Below are 24,020 nucleotides of genomic sequence, written 5' to 3'. Positions count from 1 at the left end.
GCAACAAAGATGAGAAATCACATCATGACATTTGGGCAACAAGAGTTCAAATCTTCGGGGGAGGCAGGGGAAAGATTCAAGAAATTATCGAGGAGTGGATGTTGGTACAATCGTTCTACAACGGGCTTCTTGGATCGACAAGAGTTACTTTGGATGCGGCGGCCAGAGGAACTTTGTTGAATAAGTCGGATGATGAGGCCTATGAGCTCTTGGAGCAAATAACGATGAATAGCGAGCAGCAGCCTTCCGAGCGGGGCGGACAAATCCGAGAAGAGCAGTGGGTTGTACAAACTAGACACGGCAAATACTCTACATGCTCAAATCGCTGCTCTCCACAAGAAGGTGGATGCAGTGAGTATTCATTCGACTCAAGTTTCTGCACCGACTTGTGAGAATTGTGGTGGTGGGCATCAATCCAACCAATGTGTTATTGTTGTGGAGCCGGCAAATTTCATTGGCAACAATCGGAGGAGCAACCCGTTCTCCAAGTTTCATATTGATTTATGAAAAAAGATCGAAGTTTCATGTTGGTTTATGAAAAATGAGTTACAAGTACGGTATATATTATTAAATAATTAAACTCGTAAAATTATTCACGAATGTAAGAATCGAATGTATGAGAGCCTCCGCTAACTGTGTTGATATCCTAAAACCCTATGTTTAAATAAAAATAATAGGAAAAAAGAAACCAGTTATTGACCAAATGTTTCATCCTCAATCTGGCCATTTATATCCTCAATGTTTTCATCATGACCTCCCATTGTTTTGATTTTACTAAATAAAAGATGACAAATTACCGAGAACGTATTCCCCCTCCGCCCTTTCAATATGGAGAAACCGTTCTGGGTGAATGTTGTACCTTATTAAACTCAGAAATTCCATCGCATATCAGCATAGGACTTTGGCTTAGAACTCTTTTTTGCATAATAAGAGGATAATAAAAAAGATAATAAATATAACATCTATTATAATTAATCAGTCCTAAGATGTTTACAACCACCTCCCCTCACTCAAAAGCAAAAACAAGAAGAAAATTCATATTAATGAGATGCCGCACAATCCCACTTTTTAAACAGGACTTGCTGCGTCAGGCAGAACATCGGGGGAACCACTACTTCCATTGAGCACCGTCACATTACCATCAGAATCAACATCAACGATAACAGAGTCACCCTCCTTGATCTCCCTTGCGAGCATCTTCTCAGCCATGCTGTCCTCAAGCAGCCTCATGATGGCCCTCCTTAGCGGCCTCGCCCCATAGCTCGGGTTGTAGCCTTCCTCAACCACCCGATCCCTGAATCTCTCAGTTACCTGGAGCTCTATGTCCTTGCCCTTGAGCCTCTCAAACACCTCCTTCAGCATGATGTCCGCTATTTCCTTCACCTCCAGCTTGGTCAGCTGCCGGAACACTATCATCTCATCCAGCCTGTTGAGGAACTCAGGGCGGAAGTACTGTTTCAGCTCTTCCGTCACCAGGCTCTTAATCCTGTTGTAGCTGCTGTCCTTCTCGTCATAATCGAGATCAAAACCTATGCGGCGGCCCCCCTTCTCGATCACGCTACTCCCCACATTTGATGTCATGATTAGCAACGTGTTCTTGAAGTCCACTGTCCGTCCCTTGCTGTCGGTCAGCCTCCCATCCTCAAGGATCTGGAGCATCATGTTAAAGACATCGGGATGAGCTTTCTCAATCTCATCGAATAGCACCACGGTGTAAGGCCGGCGACGGACCGCCTCAGTGAGCTGACCTCCCTCGGTGTAACCAACATAACCAGGGGGGGAACCAATGAGCTTGGAAACTGTGTGCCTCTCCATGAATTCACTCATGTCAAGTCGGATCATGGCTTCCTCCGACCCAAAGTAGTATGCAGCCAGTGCTTTAGCAAGTTCTGACTTCCCCACACCAGTCGGACCAGAGAAGATGAAGCTAGCTATTGGTCTGTTGGGATTCTTGAGGCCAACACGAGCTCGGCGGATGGCACGACTGATGGCTTTGACTGCCTCATCCTGTCCGATGACTCGCTTGTGGAGGGTCTCCTCCATCTTGAGGAGCCGATCTGACTCATCACTGGACACTTTCTCAACGGGAATACCAGTCCAAGAAGACACAATATGCTGAATATCTACTTCAGTCACTACAGGGCCTACATCTCCCGCATCAGCCTCAGCCTTGCTCATCTCTTTCCCTTTATCCACGAGGGCTGATATCTGTGCTTTCAGATCCATCTCTCTATCTCGCAGTTCCCCAGCCTGCACATATGCTAACTTATTCGTCGAGACACTCCTCCAGAAGAATAAAAGAATGAAGCATTCAAAACTAAAAGGGTAAAGAGTCCAAGCTTTCATCAGGTGATTACAGACTAACAAGGAAGCCATAAGACGGAAAAAGATCTAAAACTGTGGTTACTAAACATATGTCGGGCCTCAGGCCACCAATCAAATCAAGAATATGGCTTATTATTAGCAATTAATAAATAGCCTCTGCAGAATCAACCCTGAAAATAAGCGATACAAGGTCAAAAAAAGTATTTATGACAAAATCCATACCTTCTCAAAGTCCTGACTCCGAACAGCCTCATTCTTCTCCTTTGTGATTTGCCTGAGCTCTTTCTCAAGCTCTCTTGCCTCCTCTGGGAGCTGCATATAATAAACAATAAGATAAACAAGCAGCTTCTTTCTTGGAGGATGAAAAAGGACCATTACGCGTAGCTTAGAAATGAGATTTCAAACCTGTGCATGACGTAGTCGAACACGAGAACCAGCTTCATCAACCAAATCAATTGCTTTGTCAGGGAGGAAACGGTCACTGAAGTACAGAGAAGTAGCCAAATACAACTATAAACTTTTGCAGTTTTACAGGAAGAAATCAAGCAAAATTGACATAATAAAAGTTCATAATAGCAAAATTTTGGCTCAGTACTGTCCCTCAAGCTTGTAGGTCTAGGATAGGCGAGTGTATATTTCATGCAAGAGTAAAGTTAGAGATAACCGATGAACCAGCAAAGCAAACGGATTTCCTAATGTCACACCAAGTTCAGAGAGGGCACATTTTCCATTTGGGAACAACATTTAAAAAAAAAAAAATGGCACACCTAATGTATTGATAGGATAGCTGCGCTGCAGCTACTAGAGCTTCATCAGTGTAACGGAGCTTGTGATGGATCTCATATCTCTCCCGAAGCCCCTTAAGAATTTGAATGGTTTCATCAACTGATGGTTCAGGAACTTTGACTGGTTGGAAACGTCTTTCTAAAGCTGGGTCCTTCTCAATATGCTTCCTGTATTCATCCAGTGTTGTAGCCCCAATGCACTGTACTCACAGAGAGATGAGTTCTTATATCAGATCAATGCAGAGATGACAGGATCTATTCCGACATCTCTCAGCCCATTTTGAATTCCTTAAGCAGCATACGAATTCTTTCCCCCCCTTCCCTTTCTATTTCTCTTCTCCTTTTTCCTTTCTTTACATCTTACCTCTTTTGCACTTTTTCAATGTTATTCCCATGCGCATTCTACTAGTTAAATCTCCAGTACTGAAAACAATCTTCAATTATTTTTGTCTTTAAATCTCAAAATTGATTTTTAAAAAAAAAGGATTAAAAACTCAGCACTAGCATCAAACCCCTTCCTTTGCAAAGCATCAACATATGGCTTTGAAACACTTGAATCAATGCAAGAAATACAGATTTTATATTGAAGTGTCCTCATTATTCATGAAGCAATGCAGCCAAAGCTGAACACTGGATGCTCCATTGATGCTAGTAAATATTTACGTGCCAAGCCAAAAAAGAAAAAGAAAATACCTGCAATTCACCTCTTGCAAGAGCAGGTTTCAATATGTTTGCAGCATCAATTGCTCCTTCTGCCGCGCCAGCTCCAATCAAGGTGTGAACCTCATCAATGAAAAGCATTATTTCATCACTCTGTTTAATTTCTTCCATTAGCTTCTTCAGTCTCTCCTCGAACTCTCCACGGTATTTCGTGCCAGCAACTAAGAGACCCATGTCTAAGGTAATAACCTGAAATGCAAAAAGGAACATATACAACTTTCTCCCTTTACTCAATATTATAAGAATCTACAGATAATGAGACTTCAAATAAAAATAAAGCGACAAATACTTCCTGACACCTTTTCTTTTTTTCGAATAAATTAACTTAACATTTCCTGACACTTGAAATGTTAATAATTTCTGAACCAATCTACCAACTATGCCCAACGCCAAAATAAATATACAGCTATAGTTGATATTATCTTGACCAGTATGAAGGTTCCTTAATGTACATATTAAAAAAATCAGTAGCATGGTTCATATAAATTGTTGAAAGAATGTCCATTTTGGCGGCATTTAAAAGGGCTGCCTCAAAATAACTGCCAACTCAAAATGGAACTCTAATGTATGTCTTCCATTTATCTTTACTACCTTAATGAAAGAGGAGATAAAAATGAGGTGAACTTGCCTATGGAAGTAGGTCTTCAGAACTCAGATTACAAAAGTGCAAGGGAATATTTAGCAAGGCATTGAACAAGAAGAATAAAGGCTAATATACAAAAAGCATAGAAGATAACTTATAAGGCGGAGAGGCACCTTGAGGCTTCTTTATATGAAAGTTAGAGAGCTTGAGGGAGTTCCTCACGATAAACTAATAAAACTAAATCTCACCTTCTTCCCTTCAATTGTCTCGGGAACATCACCACTTGCAATTCTTTGTGCAAGGCCTTCGGCAATGGCAGTCTTCCCTACACCAGGCTCTCCAATAAGACAAGGGTTGTTTTTGGTTCGACGACCCAAGATTTGGACAACACGTTCTATCTGTTGCTGCCTTCCCACAACAGGATCCAGTTTACCCTACAAAAGCAATACAGTTTCACTTTAAAGTAGGCTCCATCAGAAACGCAACAATAATACCCTATATGAAACAGCAAAGAAAGTAAAAGAACCGCTACTGACCTCCTCCGCCAACTTGGTCAAGTTCGTCCCATATTCCTCGAGTGTTGGCATCTTGTTGCCACTACTTCCGCCTCCAACACCAGCACCAACAGCCTCAGTACTCTCTCCAACCATTCTGATAACCTGCCGTAACAGGATACAACCATGTCACACATACTACGCCACAGCCATGTGGATAGGGTCTCCCCTATGTGTTTAGTGAAAGTAAGCTCGCCTGCGTGCGGATATTGCCAGGGTCAGCACCCAAATTCTCGAGAACACGAGCTGCCACCCCTTCACCCTCTCGAAGCAATCCAAGAAGCAAGTGTTCAGATCCGATATAATTATGGCCTTCAGTATACATGGGAACAGTTTTTGTCAGCCACAGAACAACTTCAACCAAGACAACAATCAAAAAATACATTGGCAACAGTGAAGGTTAGGGTGACAAGCTCAGATAAGATAATTTAAAATGGTAGAAAGGGAATCTTTCCCAGTTGATTTCGGGCAACATTATTTGCTTCATATAACAGACAGGCCATTCCAAACTCTTGGAAATCAATTACTTTATTCCACTGAATTGAAGTTGACTTGAAAAACTACTGACTGAATAGCTCTATGGTTCTGATTCAGGCTGTAACTTATAATTAAGAACTGTGTGTGGCAAGATAATCAGGTTAATAATAGGCAAATACAAGAAGAGAAGAATGCGTCTTACCAAGTTGACGTGCTTCTTCCAGTGAGAGCTCCAAAACACGCTTCGCCCTCGGAGTAAATGGAATCTCCACAGCAACAAACCCACTCCCCCTTCCAATTATTTTCTCCACCTCAACACGTGCATCTTTAAGATTGATCCCCATTGACTTGAGAACTTTGGCAGCTATGCCAGTGCCTTCACCAATAAGACCAAGTAGGATTTGCTCTGTCCCAACAAAATTGTGACCTAATCTGCGTGCTTCCTCCTGGGCAAGCATGATTACCTTAATTGCCTTTTCCGTAAATCGCTCAAACATGGCTCTAGCTACACAACGGCGGCCCCTTCCCCCGGGGAAGGAGATCGAGCTTGCCACTTTAGCATTAAAATCAAGGCTAAGTCCAGTCTTAACTAAATTGTCGAGAGCATTGGTCCCTCGCAAACCGGAAAAGCCTCTCATAGTGAGAGAGGGTGCTTGAAGAGCAGACATCATTTTCCGTTGCAAACCATAAAAGCCTCTCATAGAGAGAGAGGGTGCCTGAAGAGCAGACATCATTTTTACAGATCTTCTAGGCCTTCCTGACCTGCTCGAGCTGCCATGCCTCCGACTAGCAACCACAGCAGGTACATGAGTTGACTGAGCAAGGACCCACGTCATGACGCACTCTGCTGTCCTTGACCTACAGATTAGATTTCACGTGTTAGCAATAGGAGCAATAGGCAAGTAAGTCACTTAGAATCACCATGAGAGAACATAATTTTTCTTCTTCTTTTTTGGGGGGAGTGGGGATAAATCATGATACTATTGAAAGGCCAAAAGATTTACAATTACGCATATCCCAAGGAAAGCTCAAGGGAGCAGAACTATCAGCAAACTATACAATTTAACCATGAAAAGCTAATCTAAAAGGACAATTAGCAAGTTTATACTGAAGGTTAGGAGTCAACGAAATTCTTCCTCTCATATTAGCAAAAATCTGTGCAGCAATCACATCAGGGGATGTTTCATGCTCAACAGAATTAATAACCAGAGAAGCTTGGAAATGTGCAGCAAGTAGAAGCAATGGATAAAAGCATTATCAACCTATCATGGCCAGCAAAACGGTGAAAGCTCAATATATTGAATGCAGGAATATCCACACCACAGTAATGCTAATGCACGCACAAACAAGGACCAAAAAAAGGCAACATAAGACAGCTCAAAGAACAGGGGTGGAGAAGGGGAGAAGACGAGAACTGCAAACTAGAAGAAGTAGAAGAGAGGGTTGGGTGGGGCTAGCCATGACTATGGTCTGGGGTGCAAGTTAATTGTAAAGAGAACACGAGCCTTGATTGATGCTGTTAGGAAGTTAGGATGAGCTTCTCCATCGCCAAGAAATATTCTTCAGGTTATCTAATCTAACCGTTCCCAGATGACAATCCCCAGACACAAACGACCGGGAAGTAGGATGCACTGGTCACCAGAGGGAGCCGCTCGAAAATCAATAAGCACGATAAGTCAGCTCAGCTGTAGGTCGGATTGTATATTACGTATAAGAGAGGCGCAGACCGGAGCTAACAGAAAAGACAAAAGGGGGAGAGAAGCAGAAGGATTGAGAATAAGCATACGAAAACACCGGCGAGGCGAAATTGAGGACGGACGGGGGAAGGCGCTGTGTCTGCGAAGCAGTGGAGTTAGGTAGAGCACCCAGAAATGAAACCAAACCCCTCTTCCCTTTCTCTTCGTCGAATAATGGACGGCGGGGGGAAGGAAAGAGTGACTGAGAAGATGTGTTTCCTCAATTTATCAAAAGCAATCAACTTCACTCAATTTATCATTTTTAACATGAACTTTAAAAAGAGAAAAGTCACAAATTTGATTTTTTTTTTTTTGTCTCGCCTAATATGCCATCACTTTCTCCATAATTTTAACTGATTTTGCTGACATAATACTAACACTGAACAAATGAAACTAACGGTGGACAAATAAAATTTTTGTAATAATTTAAAAAGACACGAACTTTACCCATTTCATTAATTTTTAGCATCAACTTTCAAAAATCGTACCAAAAATCAGGAATTTTGACTTTTTGTCTCGTCTATCGTGCCGTTACTTTTCCGTCAAGTTTAACTGATTTTGCTGAGGTGGCATTAATGGTGCACCTGGGCATTAACAGTGGGTCCATATAATCTCTCTCTCAAATTTCTCCGTGCTCTGACCTGGGAGCAACACAGCAGGAGGGCAGTGCAAGCAGCAGAGCACGGCGAACCAATTTCAACAGAGAAGACAGCGTCGGGTCCTCGGTCATCGGTCACAAGCCAGTACCTCCTCATCCTAGCGACCACCTCTCCGACTTCGTCCCATCTCCTCCACCTTCAATGGGTCCGTCCTCCGATGTCTCTAGATCTGCACAAGTCTAAGCTGAGCAACCACTGGCGCCTTGCTCGACGTCCTCCAAAATCCGCAGCTGCAACACCTCCACGAGTCCTCCCAATTCCTTCTCTCAGCTCCCGCTTCGTCCTTTAGCTTTTCCTTCGGGCTCGTATCAGCTCCTGTGCACCCCCTGAATCGACACTGGGGTAACTCAGTCTCGGACCTAGCAGAAACAGTCGCATCCAGCAGAGTTTCGGGCTTCTATCGAGCTCGAAATCACCCCAAAATCAACTCTGGTCCACCCACGGCATTACCCACTCACGCGAACAACAAGAGCTCCCTAATCGCACCCAAACCAGCTCTGAACAAAGGACTTCTATAGCAAAGCAATAAAGACCCGAATCTAACATCTCGGGTGGGGAGGTTAGGACCGAGCCTTTGAGGAAGGAGGAGGAGCGGAGCCGGGTGGAGCCTATCAAAATCGTATCGTCAGAAAGGGAAGGTCTCCGAAAAGAGATCGCCGGAACTGGAGATGCTGGAGCCGCCGACAGGCGGAGGCTGCCGCTGCTGGTTCCTTCCTCCCTTCACCATCCTCTCCTGGTTTCTTCTTCCTAATATGGTTTTTCCTTTTTTTATTTAAGTTTTTTTAACAAACTTAAAATTATTATCTAATTAACCCTAATAATAATAAGGGCCATTATAAACTGAAAAAACACCAACTTTGACATTTAGGTCAGCTTTAACCATTTTTTAGCTAAATTTTTTTTTTCCTCCATTGTATCTGTCTAAATTTTCGTCATGTGGACGTTAACGGATGTCACTTGGCAAATTTATTTTATGATGCGATGAGCCACGTCATAAAATAACAAAACAAACGAAATTGAAAAATAAGGAAAACATTAAACAAATGATGATCATATATTTGTCAGTGGAGGAAGCAGTGGCAGCCTCCATAGTCGCCTCCTGTGAATTTCTACGGAGCCCACTCGATCGAGTCCTTTGTGGCTTCGATTGAAGCCATGAGCAGATCAGAAATCAACGGCATCAAGTGGCTCATATGGGTTCCATGAGCACAGCACCACTGATTGATCAAATTTTTCAGAGCCCGGTTTTGTACCAAGCTTTGAGTGAGCCAGCATTTACCCTATTTTCGGACAGGTAACATAGCCTCCTTACACACAACTCGAGATTGAACTCCGATCATATGTCTGCCCCATGGATGTAATACGGGTCCGCATAAGTTCCAGTGAAATTGGGCAGCATAAGCCTTCTGGGATTGCGATGAAGGTCTTGGTGATCCTCTGAGTGTCCGACTGTTGTTCTTCTGAGGTTCTTTGAAATCCCATGCTCAACTTCATCATCCTCTGCCTCAAACCTATAAAGTAGGAACCTGCATTATCTTTTAATGAGAGCAATAAGCCCATTAAGCACGAAGACCGCAGGCTCAAGGTACTTGCTCCTCTAGAAACTCGATATCAACCCTACAGCTCTTAGCATCTAGAATTTTCAATTTCTCCATAAAGAACACCCTCAGCTGAATGGGATTGGGGACTCATCCATTCTTGAACTCCTCAAGGAAACCGAAGATCTAAACTCTCAGGGCCATGTCATGCTTGCCTATGTACAAGCGGTCCCTCCTCAATTTCCTCTGTCACAGCTCAATTTGCTCCCTTATCTCTTCACTCGATGCAATATCTTTTATTAGGAAAACATCCAAGAGGTTGTATGTCTCCGTGTGCTTTGAGGCAAGAGGCAACGGAGGACATGGTGAAAATGATGACGGGGGCGACGGTAGTGGGTGGGCGAGGTCGAAGAATTAGAATTTATAATGTCACAAAAAAAATTATTTAAATTTATATTTGAAAATAAAATTATTAAAAATGTTAATTTTTTACCTTAATAAAAGGGAGAGAGGATTCCAAACCCAACCTACTAGCTCCTTCGTTCGATGGGAGCAAACTTAGTAAAGATCATACTAACTAGAATATCATACGATCTTAAACTAACATTTTTACCTACTAACTTTTATTCTGAATTTTCATTATTTGCAATTATAAAAGCATGTCGCAATATAATAGGGTTCAAGTAAATCCGCCAATTTGGAGCAACGAACCTTACTGATAGTATAGAGTTCGAAATTTGTTATAAGTATCTTTAGTCATGGCAAAATAGCATAAGCAAAAATTAGTCTGAATTATATGCTAGTAATGCATTCTTACATTTTACCCAAAAAAAATAGGACGCAAAAAGGGCATAAATGAAAAGAGCATGCTTAAATTGGTTATCCATTCTAGTAGGTATTTTATACTAAAATGAAGAAATTAAAAAAAAATCAATTAGTTTTAGAATAAGTGGATGGCACTTGCGAGTGAAAACCTACTGACTAATTTAAATTGGTGATCAATTCAAATAAGTATTTTACACTAAAACGAAGAAATTGATTATATATTAATTTAAAAAGTGTATGGTGACTGCGGATGGGGAAAACCCACCCACATGCCACTTCGATGGCATGGACCAAAAATAATGAGATTATTTCTAAGGTGGCATTTATGGTACTGTGGTAATGGGATTACTAGTAATCCACATTGGTTCAAGATAGATTCCTACCAATTAGATTACCAGTTATCCACATTATCACATTTGGTATCTCAGTTAATATTACTAGGAACCTTTTATTATCCTTATTTTATTATAATACTAAGGTGCGAGATGTTTAATTCCAAGGTGTGAATTAACATTTCTACCCCTTAGCGATAATCTACATTACCAGTTGAGTGAGAATGTGCAGTGGGAATGTGGATTGCCATGAATGGCCGAATCAAATATGGGAATTCTATGCCCTAGGGAACTTTAAAAGATCAACTTTTTTGAGAATCCATATAGATTCTCATGTATCCAATGTCTTCTAAGGGCATAAATGAAAAGAGTATACTTCAATTAGTTATCAAATTATGTAGATATTTTATAATAAAATAAAGAAACTAAAAAATCAATTTTTTTTAAAAAAAAAAGTGGATGGCACCTGCAGATGGGAACCCACCGACTCGCCTAAACCGATGATCAATTCAAGTAGGTAAAATGAAGATATTAATAATAGAATTAAATGCACTTTGCCTCCCGACCTATGAGGTGAAATTAGATTTGCCTCCTGACCTATGAAATTTGGCAGAGTGCCCCCTCACTTAATCTGAAAGTAAGCAATGTGATTCCCGGACCAAATTCCGGTCAAAATTCCGGCCAAAAGAAGTCACATGCTAGTCACATGTCAATTTGAAGAGGGCAAAATTGTCACTGAGAAATAATTAATCAAAAATTGGGTTTTTGCAAAATTGGGATTTGGGGGTTGGAGTGGTTCTATTGCGTTATTTTGTCAGCTTTCTTGTGCTTGAAGAGTTTCGTCTTTGGCTGCTACTGAGAGAATTGGATTTTTGCAAAATTAGGCACCTCTGATAGTTTGTCATCCTCGACTCTCTGCATCTCTTCCCCGATCACCAGCACCAATACGAAGACTCCGTGATTGCTCGGCGACTGTCCGTTCAAGTGAATCCGACGACCGTCTGCCTTCTCTGCTCATCTGCCACGGTTCACCCTTCTCTACCCGTTCGTCATCTAGCCTTCTTCATCTGATGATTTTCCAATTCCTAACTATTGAGTGCCATTGATTTTCCATTGTTGCATTTGATGGTCCAATAGGTTCAATTTAGTGTATGGGCGTTGTGGCCAGCTTGAAGTAATCATCATCCTCGTTGTCTTTATGCAATTTGCTGGTTTTCTTGAATTCCCATACCCCTACTATCCCTGCAGACATACGCTCGTTGTCTCAGACAAACCCAGTAACACCTACACTCTTGGCGACTTCCTACAAGCCACTCGCCAAGTGACTCCTTATAGCTACACGCCGACAACTGTCCTCGACAAAGGTGAATGAATTTCGTCTTTCAATAAATGAATTTGATGCATCAATAATGTTTTCGCCGTCTATCCGAAAACAAAAACAAAAAGAATGGTACCACATGAAAAGTAATTTTGCTCAATCTTATATGAAATTATAATAGTTAATCAATTATTGTAGTTCTTCTTCGATAGTCTTTGTAGGCACACACCTCCCCTCAATCGGCACCTTGCGATGGGTTGGAAGTCGAGAGAGGGAAACCATGAAAATTCAACTCCAGAATATTGTCACTTTAATCTTCTTGAAGCTTCTCTTTTTTGTGGAATGGAATACAAGACTGAGAGAGAATATGCATCCTCGTTATATCAAAAAGAAAATCAAAGTTTGTGGTCCTACAAGCTTCTAAAACAGAGTAGAAAAAGAGGTTGTGTTGTTTTTTTATTACTTGCTATGGTCATTAAAAAAGACAATGCGCAGGTTTTTTTTATTTTTTTATTGCCATGCACCTCTATTATAATATGGAAAAGGAGAAAGACACTTACTGAACAATTGTTTGGACCAACTTTATTATATGCATTTGTTTTGGTTGTTGTATGGGGGACTCTCTCATGTTTTTATTTAATTCCTTACTTTGTTACTGTTGTACCTCTATTATTATATGGAAAAGAAGAAAAACACTAACTAATATGTTCTTTTAAAATTATTTTTATTTAATTCCTTACTTTGTCATTGTTTTCATTTGATTTTTCTTAGTTATTTCCATATATTGAACTAACACTTTTATGAATTTTTGCAAGGGATAACAATGACTACTTCAGCATCAAGATGCATCATTCTGGTTGGTTTTATAACATTGGCTACTCTATGTGCTATGTTGGGGGAAATGTCAATTACTTTGACTACTGTGATGGTGATGAGATGTCTATGATATAAATTGATTATATGGTCGAAAAAATTGGAGTAACAGAATTTACTGCTTTTTACTTCAGTAGGGAAGGGACAAATAATTACAATACTTTACAACTTATGCAACATGACCATGATGTAATGAAATTGCCTTACTTTGCTGATCCAAAGAGGATTGTTGAGATTTTTATTGAGCATCAAAAGATAAATAGTAATGTTAGTGAGGATGCATATGATTTGAAGAGTTGTCATGCTAATTTTTTTGAGTTATCTGAACCTACTGATGCTGAAGAAATTAATAGGAGTATTTACTTAAAATGGCCCATGGTTTGCCCATTTTGTCAAATCTATCCTATGCTTTTTTTTTTGTCAAATCTATCACATGGTTTATTTTTTGTATCAAATCTATCACGGCGTTATCTTTTCCGTCGACATCTAACGGCCATGCTGACGTGACGCCTACGTGGCAAGTGTGACCCACTATCTCTCCACGTGCCACATCAGCACGGCCGTTAGATGTTGACAGAAAAGATAACGCCGGGATAGATTTGATGCAAAAAGTAAACCATATGATAGATTTGACAAAAAAAACCTAGGATAGATTTGACAAAATGGACAAACCATGAGCCATTTTAAGTAAAAACTTCAAATTAATATGGGAGTTGATGTTTCTGATTTACATGAAGAGCCCTTTTGGAAATGTGACTATGGATATTGAGGATGTTGTTTTAGACAACAATGATAGTGGGGAGGATGATGAAGCTTCCATTGGAGATGATATAGAGCACTCTGAAGAGCTGGTTGATAGTGATCAGGATCAGACAGATGACGTGGACTTTATGAACAACATAGACTTTGAGGTAGAATGGGTTGGGTTGTATAGTCAATCAATTGAGAAACAAATGAAGGGGAAATATGCCATGCAGTTTATGAGAAGATCAACCAAGATAATACAGAAGTGACTTATGATGGATACAAAGTGTTTAATCCAAAGCTGAACATGGATGATCCAGAATTTGAAGTAGGGTTGTGCTTCACAGATACTAACATACTGAGGGCTGCTATCAAACAATACTCTAGGGTGCACGGAAGGGACATCAAGTTCACTAAGAATGACAAGTTTAAGGTACAAGCTAAGTCCAAAACTAAGACTTGTTCTTAGAAGTTATATGCCTCTAAGCTTCCAAATGATGACACAATGATGATTAAGACTCTACAAAGAGTCCATAAATGCTACAGAAAGCATAAGGTGACTGTTGCAAACTCTACATGGCTAGGCAACAAGTATCATGACAGGATAAAAACTTATCCTGATTGGAAGATAAATTCAATGATGGTGGTGATGAAAAAAGAATACAGGCTATCATTTAGCAGTATCAAATTTACCGGGCTAAAAATAAAGTCAGAGATATGGGGATCGGTTCAGATGCCCAACAATATGGTCTTCTATGGAGGTATGCAGCAGAGATCAAAAGACAAGATCCCGAGACAACTGTGAGAATCAATACCAAAATTGTAGGGGATGAAATGAAGTTTAAGCGATTTTACGTGTGTTGGGCAGCTCTAAAGAAAGGTTTTCTCGATGGCTGCAAAGCTTCCTTCTCGTGGTTTGCTAAAAGACCAGCTGCAAATTGGTCTAGTTCATACTTTGGCACTCAATTAAAATGTGATGTATTGTTAAATAACATGTGCGAATGTTTCAATGCCATGATTCTTGGTGTAAAAGGTCTACCAATACTTGACATGTTAGAGACTGTGAGACTAATATTGATGAAGAGAATTCATGTTAGGATGGACCAAATTAAGAAGTATTCAGGAGAGATTTGTCCAACTATTCAGAAATTTTTGGAGAATCTCAAGAAGAAATCAAATGCTTCATTGTTCATTGGAACGGAGATGCCAAGTTTGAGGCTGAGGATTCTTATGGTGATAGGCTGAATGTCAGTTTGAGGATGCGAACATGTTCTTGTAGAAGATGGCAACTTAATGGTATTCCTTGTGCACCTTTAATTGCAGCCATTTTTTACATGGGAGAAGAGCTTGAAGCCTATGTCGATGAGTGTTATCACAAAGAAACCTACTTGAGGATCTACAATCATCTTATAAATACTCTTGATGAATCTGACAGTTGGCCAGACTCTGAGATGCGACATTTGCTCCCTCCAGAACATGAGAAGTTACCTGGTAGGCCCAAGAAGAATAATAGAAGAAAGCAACCTGATGAAATTAACTTGGGAAGCAAGAAGGTAATAGATACAGCTAAGTCCCTTGTTAAGGGTAAGTCCATTGTGAATATTGGAAAGATAGAGAGAAAGGGGATTATCATGACCTGCAGTCATGGTTCTTAGAATCATGATTCGAATCGTAGAATCGTACGATTCTACGATTCTAGGGGGGTCGTGCGATTCCGATACAATGGGCTGAATCGGAAATTCCAGAATCGCCTCTAAATCGGGCCGTGAATCGCTGAATCACGGAATCGGACCGATTCTGCGATTCCGGATTCGGCTCAGACTCGGGCGAATGACAGGCCCGATTCGGGCCCTTGGGCGAAGGCCAGGCTAGAGTGAGCCGAAGCCCAACCCATTGGCCTTGAGCCCGACAGGCGACAACTTTTTTTTTCCCCTCTCTTCTCCCCTCCTTTCCCTTTCTTCTTCAGCGCTGCTCCTTTCTCCCGAGTCCTAACAGTCTTGACGCCTGCACCTCCCGAAATTTCTATGCCCTAATCCACCGGACCGGACCTTCGACTCTCCACCAAGCATCAGCAATTTCTTCAGATTCTCCGACTCCGGCGAGCTTGAAGCTCTGGCTGCTCCGTAAATCTGAATTCGACAAGTTCCGAGCTCTGAGTTCTGAGTTCCGACTTTTCTTCGGCAGTTTCGACTTCCGACCTCCATTTCTTCCGGAGTTCCGACCGCCATTTCTTCCGACTTCCGCCATTTCCGCCGCAGCTTCGACCTCACGAGCAACACAGCTCAGAGCTCCGCTTTGCTCTGCCCGACGTTTAACTGACCTGTCGAGTGTCCAGCTCCAGACTCCAGGTACCTTGAATCGAACATCTGATCGCGTTGTGCTTCGATTCCTTCGATGTAAACTGAATTGAATGTTAGCTCAACGTTGTTTCAGTGGTCCTGTTATAAATGGTTAAGGTCCTGTTATGTCTGGTCGTTCCTGGAGTTGGTTCAAAATAATTTCTTCGGTGTTCCTATTCTTGTTGCAGCTGTTGTTGTTGTTCAGCTAGTTTATGTTAGCATAAGCTTAAGATAGCAAATTGATGGGGTGGGGATATGGAAATGAAAATGATTCAAGACAGCAACTATTTGGCTTAGTAATTAGCTCAGGACTCGGGATTGGTGGTTAGGATATGCACACAAAAGGGTTGTCTTCGTGAGTTCGTTCTCCGAAAATTGAATGGGTTTTACTTCCCCAAGTTGGATCTCTGGCATTGAGTTCTCTGTGTAGTGTCGAGCTTTGTGTCTCCTCAGTCAGTGTTTCTAAGTTAAGCGTTTCGGTGTTTTTATGTAGAGTTGATATTTGTGTTCCTTGTACATGTATGACCCTATAAAGGACTTGAAAACTCCCCGATTTAGGGGGCTCTTTCAATGAGAAGCTCCGTCAGTAAGAAACTATTCATAGCCAGACCGAACTGTATGTTTCTTGAATCTTTAAGGCGATGCTGATGCTTCTCTTGTTTCCTTTAGTTTTTGAGCATACACAGATATGTTCTTTGATTTTTTTGGCACAGAAAAGTATAATACATATATATATATATATATATGTTATTTTTTTTAATTATAGATAGAATCTTACGATTCACGATACGATTCTACGATTTACGATTCTACGACCCTCGACCGATTTTAGGTAGAATCGCGATTCTGAAAACCTTGCCTGCAGTGTCTGTAAGTAGAAGAAGCACAATTTGAGGACATGTCCCTCATTGAAGCATAATCAGATAATTGAACTAGGCTTGGACATCCTTGCATCACTTCGTGACCATACAAAGAAGAAAAAAATGGTTGGTTTAACTTTTAATTTTGCTTGCCTAAATTTGATCTGTCCCTTGCTTATAATTATTTTTTATTTTTCAGGGAACACAAGAATTTGTTGCCAAACCTACAAGTAAGAGAAAAGTTGAATTAACCCCGCTGCAGTAAATGAATCGGAGCCGGCAGCACATGCAAGGAAGAAATTGGATGTACGAAGAAATTGGATGGCTTCACAGTCTTTAGTAGCGGGGTTATTACCCAAAGTGAATTTGGAGAACGAAGTTATTTTTCTTTTGTTTTATTCTGGAACATACTGATTTAGCTCTGGACATAATTTGTTTTGTGTTTTTTCCCATAGATTAAGCATATACGGTTTCTAGCTTTTTTTTTTTGTTGTTGGATGGATGAATGACCGCATTTTATTGCTGTGAAGAATGAATGATGTAAATGGTGGATGACTGATGTAAATATTGATCTATCTTGCAAATCTAAACTCATTTTGAATGGTGGTAATACTGGCTTATTTTCTTGATTTTGACTTATAACCTGTTAATTCTAATTCTTTTGCCAAACAAAATGTTGACAGAAAATGGCATAGTAAGATGGAGAAGGGTCATGTTAGTGGCATGTGAGCTCATTTGACCAAATTATTGCCGGACTTTGATATTGCTTGCAATCTCACAAATCGGATCATGTGAGAAGGTTGTGTTATAGCTTGCAATGTCATGATATTGCTCATCCCCATTGACTAGTAATGCTTACAAGCAGAAGAATGTGCGTCACCCGATAGCTACTTTCACTGAACAATGCAGACTTCATTCTTATACATGCATTCAGTACGTACATATTAAGTCTGGCATAACGAAGCAATATTTACATGTCTCCAATTGATTTATATTGACAAATAAGAGCCATACACACAAAACAATCTGTAAATTCCATTAAAAACTAAAGTGGTTCAGCATACAAAGTGGCTCAGCAGTCGGATGAATTAGGGCACCGATCCTTCACTAGTGCCTTCTTCCCCTACGTCCAAAAACTATAAGATGGCCAATGCCTTCCCGATTCTTCCTTCAACATAGAAGTCCAAAGCCCAGGACAGTGAATCCAAGCTTGGGTTTGCTTCTAAGCTGCTAGAACTTATGCAAAGGTACCAAAAAGAAATGCTAAAAGTAAGTGATCTTCGTTGTAACCTGTTAAGGTATTTGGCTTGTAACTAAAGATTAGTAAAACGGTGATTTTCATACTATGTCACGTAACACGACATAAGCATTTAGCACGATCACTTAACAGCTACAAAAATAACATTTGCACTGCCAAGTTTAGGTCAACTACATGTGAATTAAGTACAAAATGGAGGAATTGTTGCTCGGATACAGGGCTCATATCGGGGACAGTGGGTCAGTCAATTATTTCCTGCAATGGGTAGTGTAAGATTTTCTGTACGTTAAGCAGTATGCAATTGCAATAGAAAAGAAAAGGTAAAACACTGAATATTATTTTCAAGTAAGACAATGGAGCACGATAGATTCTAGTATGTTAATCCTCATACAAGGTCCTTGACCATTCTAGCCAAACTTTATCTCTTGAAGGTTTCTTTGCCAATAGCTCCTCTTCTGCTCTACTAAACATTTGTCTCTATCCAACTCTATACTATATTACATAGGCAACTCAATCTCAGAAGACCCAACGGACTCGGCAAATTCATCAACTGAATTGAAAATTACAGATTATGTGTCATTAGTTCTCCAGCTTATCCTGTGGGAATGAAAACCCCCTTGGAATGGCCTTTTGCACTGTTCCTCTAACCTTAACACCCAACCTTGGTGTTTGCTCCTCCCATCAGCTCATCCTTCCAATATAACACAGCACAACAGCCATCTCCTCATTAAAGCTCAATGTAATCCATTAACACGACAGTTATACAATAGACAAAACTGTATAATAATGACTTCGTCCTAGGTTCACTTAATAGCACAAAAAACAAGAGACATTCTTATACAAAGCAAAAAAGACTTCAGTTTCTAGCTTTAGCTGAGGCAACAATTCTTTCAAACAAATGCAACGACCGTATACAAAAATGACCAGAAACAAAGACTTCAGAATAGAGTAAGCACTTACTTGTGGTGTTCATTGGAGAAAAAAAAGAACTTCCTCTCTGAGTTGCTGCAGAGTGCCCTGACTCTATTGTAAACAGCCATGTTTCTTCTTTTCCAGAGATATCTACTAAACTATAGTGCCCAAAGAAATTCATAATAATTTACTTGAAGAACTATCAGGATTAGATCTTATTCAATGTAGGCATACGGGAATTCAAGAAAACCGGCAAAATCTTTGGACAGTAGCGTATGGCAATTCGTAGCTTTGGATTGTGAAGATGGGAGAAAAAAGCCCAGAAAAAACTTAAAGAAAAAATAAATGTGTATTAGAATGGGAGCAATGCCATCAGAATACGAAAAATCTTTACCCATCAATGTTTCGAACGGCTTCCATTACATCTTTGGCATCTCCAAGCTGTTATATGGCCCCCATCACTTCATTATTTCCTTTATTTCTGGAACATTTCACAGGAATACCAATACAACATGCTACAGTTCCCCAACATATCAACATGCTACAGGTTCATATGGCATACTGGATCTGATCTTGTACCCAGAATTCTGCTCATCATATTGTCTATATCCTGAAACAGAATCCGGCCAAGCATTCCTAGGAATGTTCTGCCAATCCATTCCTAAAGAAGGATCATTCAATGGAGATCTAAAACCAGGATCCATTCCAGCAGAATGTGATGATGATGTTGAGGATCATTATCCCCTAAAATCAAAAATAAATCCATCGGTTTATACTAATCAAATTTTTACGAAGTTCAAATTACACAAACTACCAAAATACCCATTATCACTAAATACCTCTCGATCTCCTACATAATGACTACATGATTTTTGAGATTTCTTTTCAATTTTTTTCTTAGAAAAAAAAAAGAAGTAGAAAATATCCGGGACAATGTCGAATCCCACCAAAAGATGAGGTAAAATGTAGAATCGTATCCAGTGATCACTCTTTCCACTAGTATGTTCCGAGATCATCTAATAATTAATTTTTACGTGGTTGCCAGTCCATGTATATAAAAAAAAGTGATACCCTCACTATGGAAAAGTCATTTTTGCTTTTGAAACTTTCTCCTGCAAAACTCTCTCTCTTTCGTTTCTGGAAATGGAGCTAAAGCAATGGACTATAGCTGCAACTCTGCAAAATCAAGAAAACCAGAAAAATCTTTGGACAGTAGCGTATGGCGATTCGTAGCTTTGGATTGTGATGATGGGAGAAAAATACCCAGAAAAAACTTAAAGAAAAAATAAATGTGTATTAAAATGGGAAAATGAAGAGCAATGCCATTAGAATACGAAAAATCTTTACCCTTGAATCGATGGAGATCTCAATCTAAGATCTCTGTTGATTCGAAATAAAAGGGGAGACACTGGCGGCAAAGACCTCTGGGAAGGGGCGGCCGCTGTCGGCAACTCCGTCTCCCCTGAAACGACTCCCCCGCCATCCCCAGAACGCCGTCCAAACCAGCAATTTTTGGACAGTAAATTGCACAGAGACGACGAGGATGATGATTACTTCAAGCTGCCCAGAACGCCCACACACTCAATTGAACCGATTGGACCATCAGATGCAACAATGGAAAATCAATGGCACTCAATAGTTAAGAATCAGAAAATCATCAGATGAAGAAGGCTGGATGACGGACGGGTAGAGAAGCGTGAACTGCGGCAGACGAGCAGAGAAGGCGGACGGTCGCTGAGCAGTCACGGAGTTTCGCAGTGATGCTGGTGGTCGGCGAAGAGCAGCAGACTGTCGGGGATAAAGAACGATTGCAAAAACTCGAAAGGCGAATGCCTATGCCTATTAGAGCAACCCCAAATTTCATAAGCCAGGGACAAACCCAAGTCGGACAAAGTACATTTAACTCTTAATAATATATAAATTAAAAAACAAATCGTATGCTGGTTGCGGGTGGAAAAATCCACCCACTCGCCACTTCTATGGCATGGACCAGAAACAATGTGCTACTATAATGTTGTTCTGTTTCAATTATTTTCTTTGATTTGTTTTCAAATAATACATTTATCCTTTTATCAATTTTTTTATTAGACAGAATTCTAATTTTGATACCTAACCTTTTTTAATTACTTTTTTTCCTAATTCTTTTCTTAGTTCATTTTTTCTAATATTAAATACTTTGTTTCTTATAATTTTACCGCTCAATTTTTCATAAAAATGGCATTTTTTACAATAAAAAGATCTTTTTATAATTTCAAAAACAAAATAAATTAAAATAATAAAAGGAAAATCGTGAACCTACTAGAGAGAATGAACGGGGCGAGCATTTATGCTATAGGCAATCTTTGTAGGGGTAATAGTGGTTTGCGTTGGGTTTGCGAGCAATGAAATAGAAAAATATAGGTGATTTCAGCTTGATAGACATGCTTGTGAGGTCGGTCGGGATCCTTGATGCAAGAATAATGTCGCAAAGTGTAGTAGTAGTTGTGATTGCAAATAGAGATGTTGACAAATCTATAAGCGTAGACCTAAGGTGACCTCCCCTAATATAGTGGTGCGTGGTGTCATCCTCTATGGCTTGCTCTCTCCCTTTCAAGTTACCATCCTCCTTTTAATAGTTAGTAATACCTGAGTTGAGGTTATATAGTGCTCTAGTTTTGAATAAATTCACAAGTTTCCTCCTCCTTCTCCTCCTCCTCCTATATTACTATTACTACTACAACAAGAAGTAGTAATAGTAATAGCAGCAATGATGATGATGATGATGATGATGATTAGGGGTGGCAATTAGTATCGTGTCGTGTTTATACGTGTCGTGTCTAAACGGGTTCGTTTCCTCGAAGTCATAACCCGTACACGACATGATTATTAAACGGGTCAGGTTTGTACATGATACGGTTATATCCGTGTCAACCCGTACACGACACGTTTAAACTCGTTTATGGAAATGTGTCATAATAGGTACACGTATACACGACACGATTATAACTGGTACCCGGACATGTTAACACGACATGTTTATCCGATCAACCCGTTTATCCGGACACGCTTACACGACCCATTTATCCAGACACGTTTACCCGGTCATGTTTATCCAGACACGATTGCAGCTATAACAAGACGCAGAACACTTAGCTTCACTTATTTGAATTCTAGAAATGAGAGAAAAATGGACATTATGATGAAGAGGCATTTCCTTGGCAAACAAGAACATCAAAATTTAGAATAAGTATTTTACATTTGGCTCAGCTATAATATTCCGATGTCAGTCAAATTCGTGAGCCAAGCCATAAAAGCACCAAGCTTATAGTTTTGGGCATTTGCCGTTGGTAATGGTACTGTCAAGTGTTCAACCAAGACCTCACCATCTGGTGATGTCAGGAACTGAGGAACAGTAGGGTGCTCATGAACATGACTCCATCGGCACTTCTAAATTCAGGGAATCTTGAATATCTATTTCTGGAAAGAACAACATTCAGGGCCATGAGTTCTGAAGTAAAAAGATAAAATTCAACACCAATGATATCGTTGTTCCAAAAATAACCTCTCTATATTTGTCTCCTTCCTCATATTCTCCTATTAAAGGACCCATTTTATCTGAATGCCTCTCAACTCATCAAAGCTGTAATATTCTGACTTTGAGTATTTTATAATGACTACATGGACAGTTCCACCCGCATGAAAACAGTCCAGAAGCCAAATTCATCTTAAGACAAGTCATACAATCCATGATCAGATTCAGAAATCAGAACAGAGAAGCAGCTGACCAGAAAAAAAAAATCCTTCCAAGTGAAACGTACAATCCTTCTAGTGTTCAAGTAATAGCTGAAAAACTGAGCTAATTCCGGAAAATTCAGAAAACACAAAGCACATCACAAGTTTTCCTTGGAAAGCTTTTGCCATTACCATGGCCATGGTCATTAAATGAGTTCCCCCAAACTCTAGAAACATCACAAGTTTTCCCTGGAAAGTGCCTGCTAAGCAAGAGATCGATTTCTAACGCAACAGATATGTGAATCATGAAAAATCGTAGAGAAGCAGAATACGATTTTTAAGGAAAGGAGAAAGGTTCCTGCTTCCTGCAGAGCAGAGTCTTCCAACTACACGTACGAAAAATCGGTTGAATACAGGGAAACAGAGTTGGCTACAGAATCAACTAGAGGAAATTCCAAAGATGATTCGAGATTGAACGAGCTGCCATTGCTCATAAGTCATCGTCTACTTCTTAACATCAAGATCACTTTCTACAGTTTTTGAGTAGTTAATAGGCAATCGAACAAACGAGACTTCACATCAAGATCAAGGGCCAACACATGAAAAACCAAGAAAGATGATACCTTGACGGGGGGGAAAGATGAACTTCAAACTTTCAAGGGCCTCTCGAGGTGGAATCTTAAGCACAAGACCTGCACATTGACAAGTAACGAGTTGCTGAGATCTCCAAGTCCAGGGAACGGCGTTGATGATGATCGATTGCTAGAGAAGAAATGCAAAGGACGGTGATATCGAACTTGCTTCAGAGAGGGAGGTCGCGGGGTCGACCCGAGATCGAGGAGGCGCAGTGAGGTCGCCTTCGTCTGGGACCCTGGGTGTTGTCGACCGAACAGCGGAAGGTTGCCTTCGTCGTCTAGGTACTGTCGTCTGAGCGGACGGTCGAAGGTGTCTTCGACTCAGATGGAGGCTGGATCTGGAAGAATTCAAGAAATAAGGTCTGTCTTCGATTTCGAAGGAAATCGGGTGGAACTATGCTTGCAGGAAGGAAATCAGGTCTGTGAAGGCGAAGCAGGACACTGGAACAGAACGATCGATGGAACTAGAGTCTGGATGGAAGGAGGTAATTTCGAAATTAGGGTTACTAGTGTAAGGATAGTTTAGTCGTGTATAAACGGGTTAACGGGTTACACGATTAAATAACACGATTAAACACGTCTAAATAAACAGGTTTAATCGTGTATAAACGGGTTATACAGGTTCAACCCGTTTAGACATGATTATTAATCGTGTATAAACGAGTTGAACCCGTTTAAATCGAATATCAAAAAATGTCAAACTCCATACCCGTTTAACTCCGTGTCGTATTATCGTGTCGTGTCAAATATTGCCGGCCCTAATGATGATGATAAATTTAAGTGCTTTGAAAGTGTTTCGCTGGATAGTTGTGGTCCCAGGCAGTAAATCCTAGGGA

The 24,020-nt window shown here is 40.4% G+C and overlaps 1 protein-coding gene and 3 long non-coding RNA genes across 10 annotated transcripts; 1 reads left to right on the top strand and 3 right to left on the bottom strand.

Annotated features, from left to right (window-relative positions):
• Window positions 1-935: 935 nt before the first annotated feature.
• Window positions 936-8,290, bottom strand: LOC116207448 (ATP-dependent Clp protease ATP-binding subunit ClpA homolog CD4B, chloroplastic-like). Of its 5 annotated transcripts, none has more exons than XM_031540392.1 (11): window positions 7,231-7,401; window positions 6,950-7,095; window positions 5,647-6,302; window positions 5,164-5,279; window positions 4,950-5,072; window positions 4,662-4,847; window positions 3,804-4,019; window positions 3,093-3,310; window positions 2,731-2,806; window positions 2,548-2,637; window positions 936-2,250 (listed from the first exon to the last, which is right to left on the bottom strand). In XM_031540392.1, the coding sequence occupies exons 3-11, from the start codon at window positions 6,278-6,280 to the stop codon at window positions 1,069-1,071; spliced, it is 2,841 nt and encodes a 946-aa protein (XP_031396252.1). In that variant the 5' UTR covers window positions 6,281-6,302; window positions 6,950-7,095; window positions 7,231-7,401; the 3' UTR covers window positions 936-1,068. The 5 variants fall into 5 exon arrangements, with proteins under 5 accessions (XP_031396252.1, XP_031396251.1, XP_031396248.1 ...); XM_031540391.1 differs by having other exon boundaries at window positions 6,950-7,075; XM_031540388.1 differs by lacking the exons at window positions 6,950-7,095; window positions 7,231-7,401 and adding an exon at window positions 7,765-7,787.
• Window positions 8,291-8,621: 331 nt separating this feature from the next.
• On the top strand, window positions 8,622-12,961 carry LOC116207449. Its single transcript, XR_004156923.1, has 3 exons — window positions 8,622-11,578; window positions 11,783-11,898; window positions 12,668-12,961. It is a non-coding gene; the product is annotated as an uncharacterized LOC116207449 (long non-coding RNA).
• A 5,272-nt stretch (window positions 12,962-18,233) lies between these two features.
• On the bottom strand, window positions 18,234-20,851 carry LOC116208483. Of its 3 annotated transcripts, none has more exons than XR_004157083.1 (3): window positions 20,186-20,851; window positions 18,887-20,014; window positions 18,234-18,617 (listed from the first exon to the last, which is right to left on the bottom strand). It is a non-coding gene; the product is annotated as an uncharacterized LOC116208483 (long non-coding RNA). The 3 variants fall into 3 exon arrangements; XR_004157082.1 differs by having other exon boundaries at window positions 18,887-18,996; window positions 19,233-20,808; XR_004157081.1 differs by having other exon boundaries at window positions 18,887-20,819.
• A 1,143-nt stretch (window positions 20,852-21,994) lies between these two features.
• Window positions 21,995-23,700, bottom strand: LOC116206739. Its single transcript, XR_004156782.1, has 3 exons — window positions 23,347-23,700; window positions 23,173-23,241; window positions 21,995-22,294 (listed from the first exon to the last, which is right to left on the bottom strand). It is a non-coding gene; the product is annotated as an uncharacterized LOC116206739 (long non-coding RNA).
• Between the last annotated feature and the right edge of the window lie 320 nt (window positions 23,701-24,020).

Source organism: Punica granatum, chromosome 5 (assembly GCF_007655135.1).
Source record: "Punica granatum isolate Tunisia-2019 chromosome 5, ASM765513v2, whole genome shotgun sequence".
NCBI lineage: Eukaryota > Viridiplantae > Streptophyta > Magnoliopsida > Myrtales > Lythraceae > Punica > Punica granatum.
This window is presented reverse-complemented; position numbering and strand designations above follow the sequence as displayed.